Source organism: Lissotriton helveticus, chromosome 2_1 (assembly GCF_964261635.1).
Source record: "Lissotriton helveticus chromosome 2_1, aLisHel1.1, whole genome shotgun sequence".
In the NCBI taxonomy this organism is placed as follows: Eukaryota; Metazoa; Chordata; class Amphibia; order Caudata; family Salamandridae; genus Lissotriton; species Lissotriton helveticus.
Window position 1 is genome coordinate 878,149,912 of NC_136059.1, and position 18,079 is coordinate 878,167,990.

At 40.7% G+C, this 18,079-nt stretch overlaps 1 protein-coding gene across 1 annotated transcript in view; it reads right to left on the bottom strand.

The window, feature by feature from the left end:
• Positions 1 to 18,079, bottom strand: part of FBN2 (fibrillin 2) — a 1,174,837-nt gene that overhangs the window by 76,524 nt on the left and 1,080,234 nt on the right. The window contains exons 45-52 of the mRNA XM_078675609.1: positions 17,254 to 17,379; positions 13,738 to 13,854; positions 12,065 to 12,190; positions 11,702 to 11,821; positions 8,803 to 8,928; positions 8,105 to 8,257; positions 4,893 to 4,958; positions 2,990 to 3,115 (exon numbers count right to left, since the gene is read on the bottom strand). Coding sequence (XP_078531735.1) covers positions 2,990 to 3,115; positions 4,893 to 4,958; positions 8,105 to 8,257; positions 8,803 to 8,928; positions 11,702 to 11,821; positions 12,065 to 12,190; positions 13,738 to 13,854; positions 17,254 to 17,379 — 960 coding nt within the window. The remainder of the gene's footprint in view (positions 1 to 2,989; positions 3,116 to 4,892; positions 4,959 to 8,104; positions 8,258 to 8,802; positions 8,929 to 11,701; positions 11,822 to 12,064; positions 12,191 to 13,737; positions 13,855 to 17,253; positions 17,380 to 18,079) is intronic.

The window sequence follows — 18,079 nt, forward strand, 5'->3', positions numbered from 1 at the left end:
GTGTTGACAGACAGTGACAGCCAATCAGCATGCCTTCCCGAGAAAGCTGCATGCTCATTGGCTGTCAACACTTCTAACCAGGAAGTGTTGGCATCCATTTTGGGTCTTAGTAGACTGAGGCACAAGAAAGCAGAAAAACAAACGTGTAGAACACAAAAAGGGGGCAGGGTAGAAACACCCTGACCCCCTAGGGCTGCTCAGGTGGTCCCACTAGGATATTAATATATTTAAACAGTATCCGCTAATTGAATTAGCATTTAAAAAACCTTTGAAATTCACTGAAAAAACCATAGGTTTCAGGCCTTATATAGTTAGGAATTAGCATTTAAAAAACCTTTGAAATTCACTGAAAAAACCATAGGTTTCAGGCCTTATATAGTTAGGAATTAGCATTTAAAAAACCTTGCGAATTCACTGAAAAAACCATAGGTTTCAGGCCTTATATAGTTAGGAATTAGCATTTAAAAAACCTTTGAAATTCACTGAAAAAACCATAGGTTTCAGGCCTTATATAGTTAGGAATTAGCATTTAAAAAACCTTGCAAATTCACTGAAAAAACCATAGGTTTCAGGCCTTATAAAGTTAGGAATTAGCATTTAAAAAACCTTTGAAATTCACTGAAAAAACCATAGGTTTCAGGCGTTATATAGTTAGGAATTAGCTTTTAAAAAACCTTTGAAATTCACTCAAAAAAACTATAAGTTTTAGGGGTGTTATAGTTAGCTGGACATTTCACTCATACAAAACCATTGAAATTGCTCCTATATAGTTAGTTGTACTAACTATATTTCGCGCACCCGCAATCCACTGCTGATGATGTCACATATTAGATAATTCATGACATGGTCAGTGACATCACTGATGAAATCTCAAATGACATCACTGATGACATCATCCACGTGACAATCACATACACCTTTTCATACACTATTACAATTTTTCATCACTCTTTGTAAAATACAGAGTATCATATTTGAATCCATTGTCACAGCAATACAAGTATCTAAAAATCCACTCAGTGATTCATAGTTGTATACACATATCTAATCACTTACCTATGGATTCACTCATACATGCTGTCAATGAACAATAGAACACTGTCAAAAATACTTATACACCTATATCGACATTAAACAACAGCACACATCCTATTCACATATGAAGTCATCCTACTCACTTATGCAAACAATGGATCATACTTACATATTTACTTAGCAAAACACTTATACAAACACCACTTCTTCTATTCATTTAGATAGTAAGTCATACTTAGTGAATTATAAAATCATTATTACAAGTATACAGTTATCCATACAGTCACTCAAACAATCATTGAGTCTTATGTATACTTATTTATATACAACAACTGCACATACACCGCCTTTTATTTTTCTAGTTTGTTGGAAGTGTACCATTGAGAAATATATTTGCTCATCACCACACCCATAAAGAGATTCACTCACCCAAACTGTTAGAACATGTAGTTTTAACTTCATATATCTACTGAATCAACTATTCACACATGTTTGGACAGTCACACACACCCCACCGAACCACACACACTTTCACACTCCCATACAATACTCAGTTAACTAATCAATAACTAATATAGACTTTCACATAGCTAGTAACCAACTGTAGAATTAGTTTACACAACAACTGACAAAGTGATACAGATATTCACACAGTTTAGTCACTATCCACTATATTTAGTGAGACATTATAAATTGGTCAAGTAAACAGTCAATTACACTGCTACTAAATCCTCCACCCAAATATGTATTTATATATATCCACTCATTCTTCAATGCAAATTGCTATATATACAATGCATATTTAAATAACAAAGCAAACCACATTCACTGGATGATGTCATCAGTGATGTCATTTGAGATGTCATCAGTGATGTCACTGACCATGTCATGAATTATCTGATATGTGACATCATCAGCAGTGGATTGCGGGAGCGCAAAATATAGTTAGTACAACTAACTATATAGGAGCAATTTCAATGGTTTTGTATGAGTGAAATGTCCAGCTAACTATAACACCCCTAAAACTTATAGTTTTTTGAGTGAATTTCAAAGGTTTTTTAAAAGCGAATTCCTAACTATATAACGCCTGAAACCTATGGTTTTTTCAGTGATATACACACCCACAAACTCACATACATACAAACAAGGCAGATGCTTGGCATAAAGAATATTGTACAATGCATACTTTATCCATCTCGCTCACACACAAAAAAAACATCTATACCCGTATATAACACATTTAGCACTGAAACTAATTACTCAATTATTTACATTTAAATATTCTTTAGTTGGACTGAAACTTCCTATTCCATACATTACAATTCCAACATTTAGACCATTTAGACGTTTTGCTAAAATCCATTGTATTTCTGAGTTACTTTACATTGCCCAGCTGAAACTCATATTTGTGGGCGTCATCTTCGACTACCAATTCATTGGAATAAAACTACACAATGAGCCATCCTTCTAAGCCATTCATTCGAACAAGTCCACAATTATATGAGTTGTTTCAATTTATCATCTGTTCATTCAATGAGCTACACTCACCATTCAGCTTTGCTTGTTCTCAGTTTACCCCTGACTCATTCTTCCCTCCTACAGCAAACCATCATCTTCATCCCTTTCATAAATTCATCCAAGCCAAACAGTACATCTCAATGTACCAAGTCACAAATAATTTAAATTTATTTGTGAATTTTTATGTGATTCTACACATCGAACCATATGTGAATTATATCCACAAATTTCGCTGGCTTCAAATGATCTATTCAGCAAATGGGTACCTGTAAATTATAAACCATTAATTGCTAACGTGCATGCACCATCTATCCGTCTGTTCATCCATCAGTTTATCTAGTCAGACGTACAACTGTTCATCCACTGATCCACCCATTGCTATATTCCGCCATTGTTGCTATTTCTCCCTCTAAAGAAATAAAAGACCAATACGTACCCACACAGTTAACTCCAGTAAAATCAAGGTTATATCCCATGGGGCATTCACATCGGAAGGAGCCATCAGTGTTTATACAGTGCCCATTTGCACATATGCCAGGGCTCTCAAGACACTCATTAACATCTGAAAGGGTAAAACATACGAGTTTGAAGAAATGCTTCACGGCTATATATATTTAGCGAGTTTGAACATGTATATAAATAAAATCATAGGCGTAATGACTATTAGTCAATGTATGATTTTACAATAATGGAGAGTTTCATTCATTTCTGTTAATAACATTTCACACACCAAATGATCAAATCTGTTAATGCACATCGGCATAAGTTTATATGTGCTATACGCTTCGGTCTTTGCTCTAGCCAATGCCTTTCTTGAGTATGGCCCTTCAAATGATCTCACCATGTTCATTGTTGCTGTCCCTGTTCTTTCCTTTATTCAAGTCTGCTCCCTGTGTTTCACCTGCTTCCAAAAATCCCTGATTCTTTCTTCTGCATTCTCTGTTGTGCTTTCATCACAAGTGTCTCCTTCAAATGCGGAGTAAATGCTCAGACATGGATAACTGGCTGTTTTAACAATGCAGTTCTTCACCATTTGGGCGAAACAAATCCATGCATTTTCCACCTACTCTGAGAAGGACGAAAGTATATGTGAAGCTGCCAGTGGGGATTGGGAACTGGTTGAGGGAGCAGTACTTCAAAGCATTCTGTGCCTTTCCAAGACAAGCGTATTCCAGACGGCTGCCGAGGCTGAGTAGTGCCTCGGCAATGCTGATGCCTGCAGCTAAGCCCCAGTTCCTGCAATGTCTGTAAGAAGACTGTTCTCTCCAGGACTGGATTTATCAGGTCTGGAATCTTTGGACCTAATCATTTCTAACCTTTGTTATTTCATTCGGACTTACCAAGTTAGTCAAATAAATCAGCTTGTAATTAGGGCGTTAATGTTGCTAGTATTATTTGTAAAGACTATGGGCCAGATGTAGGACGGCAAATACCGGATGGCAAATACCGGTCCATGGATGCTTGATTCCGGTCCAGGAAAGACATGGCTTGGCAGTTCGGGCTGGACTGTTCCCATGAGGCACAGGGTCAGACTGATTTGCATATGGCCATGTCTGAACTGGGGTGGCAGAGTGGGCTAAAGAACGGTGATGGATTAAACCCAGATCTGTTGACTGGGTGTGAGTGTTTGATTGGTTCAGCTGCTCCGTCCATCACCACCCCCTTTTGTACCGCTTTGTTCGCCATAAGTTGGCAGGGTATGCTCAGACGTGAGTCCCTTGCTCACTTTGCCACTGGATTCAAGCAAGCCGGGCTGAAGACGGCTGTAATGCCAGAAACCGGTCCTAGGAAGCTTCAATCCGGTCCAGGGAAGGCATGGCTTGGCAGTTCGGGCTGGACTGTTCCCATGAGGCACAGGGTCAGACTGATTTGCATATGGCCATGTCTGAACTGGGGTGGCAGAGTGGGCTAAAGAACGGTGATGCATTAAACCCAGATCTGTTGACTGGGTGTGAGTGTTTGATTGGTTCAGATGCTCCGTCCACCACCACAACCTTTTTTACCGCCTGATTTCTTTGCAGCACAGGGTATTCTGTCTGTTCGAAAAATCTGACAACGGACACCCTTTCAATGGACATGCATTTAAGATATTTATACTTTATGTGCAGACAGATCATTGCAATATTCCTCCTTCATGGCCTCAGGCCAATGACATGACAAGCAATTGCATGGCCACTCAATTAAATGTACTATCTATATATATATATAGACAAATACATTCAAACATCTGGGTAGTTTGTAATCGTTTTTTTGTATACTTATGGTGATAACTCTGGTCAGTATAGAACTTTTCTTTGGCAAGGATCTACAGGAAGTACATTGAAAAGTTTAAAAATTACCTTCACGTGAATCGCCCATACCAGGGATAGTTCCATGACCATATGGACATAAATCTTGAAAAGCAACTGTGGAGATAAAGAAGCAACAAATTATTCCTTACATATAGATGGTATTGCCAGTGTTTTTCTTCTTTTCTTTAATTCTTTTTATTAACATTCATCGATTGTTTTCTGATCATGCACTATTGTACGAAATAACAGTAAGAAAAAACAAGGCCCTTCTATTTGTAGATTAGATTAATGTCCATTGTTGAAATTTGAGCAAAATAAAAGATTTTCAGGGTTGAACGAAGCTTAATGTGAACTGAAAAGGAAATTACTAATGAGTTTAAGCAGAGCCACATTAAAGACATATAGCATTTCTTCAGAGCACGAGCAAATATTTTGAGCACTGCAGGCAAAGTAACATTTGCAACCCTCCATGGGGCAATATTTATTGCATCTACGAGCAATACAATATCCCTCTGCTGGTGCTAATACTTCACTGTTGTTTTTGAAAACAACAAGGGAACCCAAAGAAAGTCGGCAAGGGACTTTGGGAAAAGGGCTTAGGCAAACCGATCCATGTGTGTAAGGTGCTTATAGTAGTCAAGACAACTATGAGCACCTTACACACATGGAATGATTTATTTGCCCTTTAACCCCTTCGCTGCTGCCGTCGGCCGTTGGACGTCACGCGAGCTACCTCCCTGGTGCTGCGCACGTCCAACGGCCGACGCGGCCGCACCCGTTTCTTCGAACGTTCAGCACTGGCGCTGAACGTTCGAAGCAGCAAAAGGGTTAAAAAGTGTGAAGGTGTCAATATTGTTCTGTTTACAATCAAAACTGTGCGATGAACAAGTTTACAGAACGTTAAGCTCTTGCCTAAGCCCTTTTGTTTGTTCCATTTAATTGTTCCCTGTTCTGATATTTCTTGTGTGATTGACTGGGTACAGGCTTGTGCCCTGTCTTGTATATTGTGTGTTATTCAGGTTTTACATTGACTGAAAAGTAAATACCAAGACCTCTGCCCGGGTGGGCATGTCGTTTTAAAATATAGCAACGACTTTGTCTATATTTATTGATTAAGCATTATTATTTGTAAGGGACCACTGTTGCCTTAATAATACTTCACTGTTGAGCAAAGCCTTGTTGAATTGCCAGCAGTGTAAGTTTCTCTTTGGAGTTTTCAATTATAAATTAAATAAAAGTCTGAGGCAGGTGAGTATGTTACTGTGAGCTGGAGATTAAGATGACTACTCTTTGTTGGAGTGTACGTCTGGCCCTACTCCATCAACTGACAGGGAGCTGAATGGCTTCCAAGTTCTGGATATGCATATGCCTGGCTTGCCATTGCACCATTGTCACCTGATGCTGCAGAGATTGTTTTTCAGAATTTCAAGACAAAACACCACAAAACGTTCCTGTCAGAGAGATCCCTAACATGTGGTTTGGAACAGGCGGTGAATTATGTGAATGCTTCACCAGTACAAGAAAAAGCTTTAAAACTAGGCAGAATTAAAGGAATTTTACTTCATGGTCCAGTTTTATGTCAAAGTGTTGCTAAAGTTAAGCAATGTAGGAACAGTTTACATCATGTTTATTTGAAACAAATCTCATAAGATGACGTATATAGCACTTCCATCGTTTCTAAAATATGTTTGCATCATTTTACTCATTTTACTTGTGCTGATAGCAGATCTGATTTTACTTTCTATTTTTATAGTTTCTTACTAATATGCATAATTTAATTTGATGTTCATTTTATCACCCACACAAAGGGCAAGACAACATCTAAATGTATTGCTGGTCTTCTGCGACTCTGGGTATGATGCTGTCACTGTGGTTCTACAACATCTTTTGGGAAATTGGGGTTCTCCTTGATCCTTTTTAAAAATATTATTTATAATACTATTTACTTGAACATAAGCTTTCTTATATTTGTGTGGCAATAAATCTCCCAGGGTTATTTGGAGCATTCCCATGTGCATGTTCTCCATCATTAGTTCCTTTACTTTGAACCAGGGGAAAGAGGAGTAAATGTAAAATGTAAATGTAATGGACTTGTAAAGCGCACAGCTGCCCGTAAGCGTCCCGGCGCTTGCTTAGGGAACCCGTCCTGGTATTCCCCTGTGAGAAACCCCGGCAGGGTGTCCACAAGGTGAAAGCCAGGCATCCCGCCGCGAGGGGCCGTAGTGGAGATTAAGCAAGCTATTGCCCAGAGTCGCAGAGTGTGACCCGTGAGTTGAGTAGGCACCAGAGCGAGAATTGTCAAGTCCATGGAATTTTGAGCCCGAGACCCGCCGAGGCAGGGAATCGAACCCTGGTCCACGGTCGATCTCAGCTTCCGGGTCTGCCGCCTCTAACCACTGAGCCACACTTCTCCACTAAGGAGTCTCAGCAATGAAGGAGGTGAATGTCAACTATTTCCATTCAGATGGTAACAGTGCAAGTGCTGGAGAGTTTAGTTTCAATCATCATCTTCACTGGAAGGTGCAAACCCCCACTGTCTTACTTAAAGATATCTTAGTTTATAGTGTATCACTTTCTAAGCGTATCTTAGTAAATATTCTCTGATAACAGGAGAAATACACCTGTAATTGACACCAAAGTGACCTTATTCAACTTATTCTAAATCTAGTGGTTATCAGTCCTTGAGTTCAACAGGGTTTCAATACGGAAATCTCAGGATCTTGGCATGGGCTGTCTACCGGAGAAGAAATTCCTGGCCCTTTAGGTCCGACGTCAGACAAGGAGTCCTTTCACAGAGACTTGATTCCGTTAATGTTCTGCAATGGTTCTCACTTATGGATCATTGTCCTGTGTGGCTCAGGAGAATAGGCCTCTATCGGTCTAGGATTAGGGACATTCAGTACCTTTTGAGCCATGATCTGATTTATAAAGTGTGACCTGGGATGTTTTCATCATTTTGAGTTGCCTAATAATATAAAGTATTTTAGAAATCAACTGTACATGCTCAGCACCATGTCAGTATTTGTAACCATCCGTTAACCAAAAGGTGTAATGTTCCTGTCTGCTTAGAAATACGGGGAAATATGTTTTTTCTGGCAAGTGTTCTATTGGTGTGCTATTTACAGTCTATCTCATCAGATGATTACATCAATGTGCTATAGTGTAAAAAATGCCAAGACCAACATATAGGCTATGGGCTGACTTCAAATCTCAGGTTGCTCATGTTGTTTAAAACCATGTGTCCTTCCTAAATAATGTACCTTCTCCCTCTTTCGGACACAGCTCACAGGGGTCTCCCCATCCTTCGCCAGGCATTTTGCTGCAGCAGCACTTTGCCTTGGTTGTGTTAAGTGCCTTGGGTATTGAACATTTTCCGTTCTCAAAATTAGTGAAACAGAAACTCTGCCGTGTATCTGGGAAAAGAAACAGACATTGATGCCAAGAAACAGTTTATATATATATTTGATTTACATGAAGCATGCCTTTTTTATAATTCTTATATATAAACGATTATTCTCACCGAAGTCATTTGTAAATAACAGAAACTTTCTTTAATAAACAGTAATTTACATTGTTATCTAAAAATAACTCAACAGTTTAGAATGTATTGTCTATATTTTTCAGTTCAAGGTCTGGAAATGTGACTGTGATCCCATCAACTCAAGAAAAGGACTCAAGGTGATACAGTGATAATGTACCTCCTTCAATGAGAGACGGTGTTAGGCTATTCAATTAAAAAATTAAACTTGCAACTTAAGAGAAAATAGACATGCACTGAGCCGGATATTTTTCAAAAGGAGACAGTGTAAAAATAAGATCTTATGGTAAATATGCCAACAGAATCCACCCTAAGGTGGTCTTTTAGCCTTGCAGCTCTTACAGTGACCCAGGTTAAGCGTTATTTCAATATTCACTTTCTTTGACCACTCTACAGTAATATTTGCACGTTGTGGCTTACCGAAGCACCTTCGTCCATTATCCGACAGAACAAAACCAGGTGGGCAATCACAATGGAAACCTCCTGGAACATTGGTGCAAGAACCAAAGAGGCAGATGTTGGGGTCTTCATTGCATTCATCAATGTCTGAAAATAGATGGGAGAAAGGCGTAATTGGCATGCTATGATTGAACAAGAAGAAACGAAAGAGACAGCAAGAGGTATTGGATGATATTGGGGAGAGGAATTACTAACTATGACTAACATAAGTATGCCACCTTGTGCATTCAGAAGCCAAAGAAAACCTTCCTCAATGACTTGGTGTGCCTACCACAGTGAAATAAACCAAAATAAGGTGCGGGAAACCAGTGAAACATAACTGAAAATAACTGACATTTATTAATAGGGAAGAATGCAGGGGGGCTGCACACACATTCAAGAAAATTACTCTTAGGTTGCTCAATTTTGAGGATGTAATATTTTTTAGGGAAATAAGCATAATTTCTTCCTTTGCTCTCTATCTTTAAAAGACATAACAGTATTATTTTGTGTTGTCAGGAGATCACTATGTTTGTTTCTACAGGGATATAAAATTTAGACAAATTGAAAACATTAGCCTGGTAGGGCACCCAGACCACGACAAATGCATGAACCCAACCCACACACTGTACTTACAACAGTAGGAACAACAGAAGAGTTGTTCCTATGTTGATGCTTCCATACTACAAATAATGACTGTCACACTGGGTCATATCCAATATGTGCTGGGTGTTGGAACTGAGTCTTCACTATGAATGTAAATGCACTATATAGTGTTTTGTTTTCAGTAGACTCTTATTGAGTAGGAATCTTGATATTTTACTCCATTTTCAAACAAAATTAGGATTGGCAAGTATTGGGGAATGGGCAATCAGCGTCTGACCAGTTTACACAGTTTTCTCTGCAAACCAATGCGGTTCAGATTTTGAAGTGCTTCATCATACATGGGAAAAAGAGGCATAACCAAGCCAAAATGCGTTAATCGAATAAAGACACTGGACCACTTTAAGGCAGAGTATCAGGGTCAGTGGCGATGACCTTTGTGACACTGGCTGATTTATGGTGCATTTATTGCGAGCAGGGGCAAGCATCTTGTAATGGGAGAAAGAAGGTATGGGAACGCTGAGCAGGGTGGAAAATGAGACTCTGAAAGTGTGTGGTCAAGGCTTAAAAATATAATATACTACATTGAGAAATTCTAACACCCTTTCAACGAACTGTTTAAAGTGTATACCACAGACTCAGAACCAGCATAAGGTTGTCGTACGAAAGAAAGGATATGCAACATTTTAAGCATGCTCTATTTAACCATAACATCCACCAGTATTCAACTCTAACGTTGTTATTTATATAACCAGAAACACTCGGCCTTACGTATTTCACGCTTTCTTCTAGATTTTGGAAGGTTCTCCTTTGAGGCAGTCTGCATCTCCTATCATGCCTTTCAAGAAATATGACAGTTTGTTCTTCTTCGAGATGAAAATTCAGATATATCTTCCATTAAGAAACGTCTACTCAAAATGCACTTTAAAACAGAAATTCCAACAAACAATAAATCTCAGTTTGAAAGGGGGGTAGCCTTGCCTGTCCAGATAGAGAAACTCTTGAAAATGTTTTATGTTCAGATCAAAAATCTTGATGGTCCCTCAGCTTTCTACAAAGTACTGAAGAGCTAGCGGTTTCCACACACCTGAATACGTGATACGCATGTACATTATATGGATTAGTGGAAAGAGAAGGTTAGACAAGCCTCTCGCCTACTTCCCATAACCAGAATACTTAAAGGAACAAACTGAACACCCAAGAAATACAGATGTGGTCTTTATATTCTCCTCATCAACTTTGATTGTCTCTCCAGAACTTTGAAACAATACTTGTTCACTCATATAGCGTATATGGATTCATATATCGGTACGTCCCAGGGGCGAGGTTACAGTGAACCGAAGCCACACTAGTGCAGCAAAGAGCTAAGTTAACACATTGACAATGCCTGAAATAGAATAGAACATTTTTTGTAAGCTTTGTGAGACTGGTGAGGGAATTATGCAGGATGGAAACTGGTATTCATAAAGTAGAACATGGTAATTTAAATGTTTTCAGGATGACAAGCAGAGCAAGAGGTCATTACTGTAAAATTACAATTTCATTAAATGGGCAGTGATTAGTTTACCCTTTAAAATGGTGTGTGTACCAATGAGGAATTACAGTGAAGTTGGAGAACACAGAAGTACCTATTGACAGGTGAACTCTCTTCAAAATTAAATGAGTCTTAGCATCAACAGTGTAGGTAGGGTATCTTGTTGACATTGAGGGTGTACTCATTAGTTTGCAGTAGTTAAAGTGCAGAATGCACTGCTAGAATAATTGAAGGGCTAGGAATAGTCAGATGAAATGGTAATCCAGCTAGGTCGCCGGCTTCAGGATACACCATGTCATGGAGGACTGGCTGATTGGCACTTAGAAATTCGATGTTCTGCACAATTTTTGTAGGTTAGTAATGAGAACTATGAATTTTCATAAGACACTTACATTGAACTGGCACATAGTTTTATTAAAGTTATTTCTCAGCAATAATTATTTTGTGGATGGTCCATGAATTACTCAAGAACAGGCTAACTTGGAAATGAGAACTGCCGATTCCATTAAGGTGAAAACTTAAATGCCAATAGCGACAAGCCACCATTAACTGCTGCAGAGGAATGATATGTAGAACACAGTAATCTTTGACAAGTCCAACAATACTTCCTTGTACTAATCTGTTTTGGAGTTCTAGCACTTCTTTTCTATTGCTTGGATATTATGACGTGGCAAGGCTGCTCTCAGATGAGGGATGAGGTCAACATATGAAGTCACAGCCCAATGAAACACAAGGATGTCTTACCAATGCAGTTATCTCCCTCCACCTCATATCCTGGTGGACAGATGCACCTGAATGAGCCTTCCAGGTTCTGGCAAGTGCCAGGGGAACAGGAGCCAGGGAGTGCCACACACTCATTGACATCTAAAATAAAAACATTCAGTTATAAAAAGCATGCACCATTCTTCTCTAGGAAGGGGAGTAACCATGAGCTCCCGTTGTTTTGATGTTAAAGAAACTCTTGAAAGAACAATAGTGGTACATTACATTATAAGTGCAAATACAATTTTTGTACTTTGGACACCGCATCATTCTCAATGCCTTCCTTGGGATATTTTCAGTAGGATACAAAAGATGGCTAGACCCCACGGATTAGCTGATATTTACCTATGCAGTTCTTGGCATCTAATGTGAGCTCATAGCCTTCATCACAAAGGCAGATGAAGGAACCTATTTCATTGAAGCAATGTCCGTTTCTGCACACCTGGCTGAAGGAGCTGCACTCATCAATATCTGGAAGGGTAGAAGCAAAAAAGGCACTTTAGTCAAAGGCAATCTCTTGAAGCTAAACAAGAGAGAACAGTGTCATAACAAGAGAAAAGTGGTGATCTTCACATTTTAGACCATACCCCAATGGAACTAACATTACAGCTACAATATCTAGCACTTATTGCAGCACTTCTGACTTCTAACAGATTTTACTATAACAAATTTATAGCACTCTATGTATCAACCTCGACAGGATGGAAGGCCGAGTCTGTCCTGCTCGGATTGACACTCCTGAACTCCAGAATACCACGTCTTTTCAGCAGCAAAGGTTCAATGCACCTAGCCGTCCTCCTGGCATACAAAATAGTGAAAAGGGGGCAAGAGGCCAAAACTCTCTAGGGTCACTTGGAAAAAGACGTTCAATACAAAAGTTCAAGCCAAAGAGTTATGAATTTATGATGTGGCTTTTTCAAGCCAAATTTGAGAAGTAAGAAAACAACCTGATGTTTCAGTCCGGCATAGTGTAAAACTGCACACCAGTGATCACTTAACCTCAATACATTTAAAGAAAGACCCACAGGCATGAAGACATAGTTGGGTAAATGAAATAACTGATTATAATTTCATAAATTTTACATTGTAATGCAGATGAACTAATGTGAGACAGATTCACCAAGGGGCCTATTTATTAGGCCCTTCTGCCAGCGGTGCACCACTTTTATGTGATAAAAGTGATGCAACGGCAGTGTAAGGGGCTTCTTGTACATAAGCCATCCAAGGTATTTTGTAGTTGTGTGTCTTTTTCCAGAACAGTGAGTGTGCATCACAAAGTGTAGTATTGTGCGATTGTGTCTTACACCAAACTAATGTGTGGTTTACTACTTATTTCCAGAACTAAGACAGGCTTGGTATTAACAAAGTGGAATGCAATTGCCTTTCTTCAAAGACACCATTATTTGTTTCCTCCAAGGGGAATATATTTTCCCATGTAGAAACCCCTCCCATACATCTCAAGCAATTTTCGAGTGTTCGCTTCCCACTCTGGAAATGGACTGACTCTAGCACACGATGGGAAAAATCTCTGACCAATGCCATGATGGGAAGGGTCAGTGGGGAGTTTGTGAATTCCCTCTGACTCCTGAATGTCTAGTGAAACCTTTGAGCACTCACTCCCCACCTTGTGATTGCGATTCCCTCATATGAAATATTACTCAAAGGCGAGATACTATTGCACATGATTAAAAGGATTTATGCTTACAAGGTCACACTTTATGATTACTTGCATTCAGTGCTTCAAAGGGAAACACAGAAGTGCTGGTACTCACTATCTGGAGTAACTGTTTCCTCCTGAGAAGTGCAGGTACTCTCCTCTTCAAATAAAGAAGTGCACATACTCAGTACAGGACAGCACTGCTTGCATTCACAAATTGTAAGCCTTATGCCAGCAAACGGCTTTGTAAGGAACCAGGCCCAATGTGCTTGTCTTCGTTTCTGAGAGTTATTTGCAATCAACATAAAGGTATATAAGCGAACACGAAAAGACACAGTGAGGAAATATTTAAACAAATTACCCATGCAGTCATTATTAGGAGAAAGTTCGAATCCTGGGTAGCAGAGACAGTTATACGACCCCACGGTGTTTTTACAAGTCCCATTTCCACATGGTTGGCGCTCGCATTCATCGACATCTGCAGAGAGAAACACATGTATGCATCAGACTTCGATTCCCAGTGGTCTCCTAATGTGATACACGTCCAAACTAGACAACATGACAGACCCCACTCTAGTTCCACAAGCAGGAGACAGAGGCGTTCTGTCTGGCACCGAGTCAAGGCGCTCTGTGACTCCCCAGCTATCGCTTGGTGTAAACACGTGGAACAATGCAGTGGAATTCTTGTGTCCATAGTGCCCCCTTTCAAGGATACATTCCAGAGTGAATAAAATCCTTTCTCATTGCCAACAAGCTCCATCTTTTGGACGTAATTTCTTTAATGAGGCCATAGCCACATCTATGTCAGCAACAAGGGGGACACAAATGTTCCCAAATTGTTAAATCCATATTCAAACCAAACACACAGTTAATGTGACTTGTTTCGGACCATAATTTTATTGAGAATGTAAGATTAGATTTTTTTAACTTACTAACTTATTCGCCGCTTCTGGCTTTTCTTGGTGTGTAAGTAATAGGTGTTACTTTTACAAAATTAAATGGCACTCAAACTTGACAGATTCAAGGTGAATGAATAACCTTGAATTGCATCAGACAAAGCGAAGCCTTGGGCCCTTTGCTGTATATGTCTTGTGCTAAGGCCGCTGACAAAAAAACAAGGGTGAGTGGATATGGTGAAGTTAAAGAACAAGTTACTTATCTCCGGTAACACATTATCTGGTAGAGACAATATCTAGCTGTAGATTACTTACCTTTGAATTTCCCAGGCATCAGAATGGATCCGGAAACTTTTGCATGAGCAGTACCCCTGTGCGTCGTCAGATGGCTCCGTTTGGCACCACGTGACGTCGGTGGCGTTGTTAGCATCGGTTATGACATTGTGGTCACCTATATAGGTGCCCCCCAGGCACGCGGACGTCAGTTCCGTTTCACTTTTTCCACACCAGAAATGCAGAGCCATGAAGTGAACTGGCTTTGTGTGTCACAACTAGGGCCCTGAAAAGGAAGCAACCCTAGCCCTATGAAATGAGGCCGCAGAGCAGGTAGGCATGAGTGGGGCTGTAAGAAGTTTACAGCTAGATATTGTCTCAACAAGATAATGCCTTGCCAAAGGTAAATGTGATAGAGACTTTTTGCTGCAGATTCCTTTCCTTTGAATAGATACCCAAGCCATACCACCCTGGTGGTAGGCTGTTGACAGATTTTCCCTGTGGACCTGACTGTCCAGGCAGTAATACTTGGCAAACGTGTGCAGAGATGCCCACCTTGCTGCCTGACAAATATCTAGGACTGGGACACCCCGAGCCAGAGCAGTGGTTGCAAGTTTTCACCTGGTAGAATGGGCCTGTAAGGGCGTGGCAGATTTCAATGCAGATAACGACCCAGCACGAAATGGTAAATTTCTGCACTGGCCGACCTTCTTTAACTCCTACGCAGCAGGCCAGTTCTCCTTTAGCCAAGGATAAAGTCTTGCCAAACACCTGGGTACATCAGCTGCCTTGGATGCTTTCACTCCATCAGAAGAAGGTAACAGATCACCCATATTACCGCCAACTAGGAGTAGGATGACTACGCAATTACTAGGACATCGCAGAACTCATACAGGTAATTTCTCCTCACATCTAAACTGAAGATTTGTGGCCAAATATTTAAATACTGCTGGCAGCTCAGATCCTTGAACAAAGTTGCTATTGGAATGACTTCAAGATTAGGACAGCCCTCCCTACCCCATGCTCACTGGGTGGCCAAGATGACATAGAAGAAGAAGAAGAAGAAGAAGAAGAAGAAGAAGAGCCTGAAGAAATGGATGAAGATGCATGAGCAACCTTGGGTATACAATTGTCAACTGGATACTTCAATTATTTCTTTAGGATTTCAGAGAGAGAGGAAACAAGAAACTGTAACTTGACTTACGGCACAGAAAGACTTGAGCATCAGAATTCACTCTGTGACATTGGCTTCAGGGAATATCCTTTTCGCCAATATGGCACTACTTTGTTGCATGTTATCTGTGCTCCAGCTTAACTTAGCTGGTAACAGAGAAAATGAAGCACAAAAAACAAAACAGGCAGTTCTGAAGAACAGACGCCACAAGGACTCCTACGTGGCCTACACACTGCTCTTTGAAATGTATGTAAAATAAACCGGGAGACAGATGCATTCATCTTTACAGATTTGGCCTGTGTACATTTGTCCTTCAGAGAAAGCTAATGGTAGGTCAAGCAACTTAATATACAATAAAGCAGGGACTCTCATACCTTATCCAAAATGATTTTCTCCATACTCAGGTAGTCCTCTCCGCTCAGGCTGGAATTATGCTATTGGCAGAGATCACCTCCCTTAAATGCTAAGGAAGGACCAACATCTCTCCTTCAAAGGTATCTGGTTTAATATCCACAAAGGGCACCGCTACCTTAAAATACTTATCTAAGGTAAGCGCTAAAAACATGTGGCTAGACTCCGCCCACTGGAACCCAGCTTTCTTACAGGGAGTCCTGCTTCTGCAATACCTACCTGGAAAACAGACCAGAGCGCAACACATTCCTCTGTTCACAAGGGATATGGCTTACCGGCAGTGTGCCCCGCAGGTAAGGAGATGCAGGGAGAATGTAGTTAAAGCAAAGTACTTGGCCCAGCCAGGAACCCAGGGCTGGCTGATTATTTGAAGCAGACAAAAAAAACAGGATATGATGCAGTTTTCTTCCTCTTTTGAGTCCAGGAGAGGATGAGGACAAAAAGGAGGTTATGGAGGTTCCGCATGTGATAAGCGTCAAGCTATCTTGAGTGTTTTTTTTTTAAAGATTAGACAAGTGGTGCTTTAGGTAAGTGTGACCACTTCGCTCACCTAAGGTAGACTTGAGGAGCTAAGGTTTATTGCAAATTTTGGGACTTTCCACATTTGTAAACTGAAAGATTCTCAGTCATTTTCTAAAATAGTCAGGTTGGTGATTACATTTCATAGTACATCAAGAATTGTACTTATTTAGGCTATTTCACTGAATAACAATGTATCATCAACGGCAAAGAAAGTCATGGAGAATTGTTTATATTTATAACATGTTCAATTTGAAGCAGATTCACCGTGACTGAATGTGACCTATTTTTAGGTCTCTCTCCATATGTTGGATTCTTTCCTTATTTTCAGGTTTTTCTTGAAATAAGTCCTGGATCTTGATGGATTTTGTTTTTGGAATAATATAAGCAGTATATTATAAAAAATATGACTTGCTCCAAGGTTTTTCAAGTTCAATTTGCACAACCGACCGTTCACACTTTAGTTACAAAAATAAATGTTACATTTCATTTTGAACAAATAGTTTTGCTTTGCTACATGAGCGATACACACAGAGTGTGAAAGGTGACCACGGTTTGCAACCACGTAAATATTCGTGCAATGTATGGCATTTCCTCGACTTACCCATGCACATGGTCTGGTCTCGAGATGCTTTGAAACCATTGTGACATATACATTGGTAACTTCCTTGTGTATCCACGCAAACCCCATGACTGCAGACATTAGGAATTTCTTGACACTCATTGCGATCTATGGGAAAAAGAACACATGGCATACATCAGAAGTCTTTCGAAATGCAGTTTAATTCAGAGTACAGTTACACATCATATCGGTGAAAGGAGTAGAATTCTCATTTGATACATCTATGGTGGACTACGAAATCATATTATCGGTTTTGCATTTTACCGGAAACGCCAATTTATAAAGAAAGGTTTGAAAAACATATACTATAGATTAATTCAGAAAAATGGCGGGACCCCATATTACTGCAGTTTATCCATTCAACTCCTCTTCTGCAGTCTCTTCTCTGGCTCAAACAGCCATGATTAGCTGCGCCTCTGGCCTGGTTGCCCCCTCTGCCTACCTGCTTACCTGCTGCCCGCTGCTCCTGATCCTCGCCGCTGACGCTGCCCCAGCCGCCGCAGGGCCGCCCTCCGAGCCTCGGCCTCCCGTTTTCCCGCCGCTGCGAGCCCGCGGCCCCGCCCCCCCGCCAGCCGATTGGTCGGCCCGCTCCCGCCTCCCCGCAGACCCTCCCTACCGGCTCCCTTCTTATGACGCCCCCGGAGCGACCGCGTAGCGGACGCGCGCAGCGGGAGCACCGAATGAGCGCCGAAGGTGCGCCAAAGGTAAGCCCGTCTGCGCCCGTCCGCGCCTGGACCGCGCCCAGTGCCAGGACCCCTGGCCCCCACCGTCGGAAGCCGACCCGCCGGACCTACGACGCCACCGAACT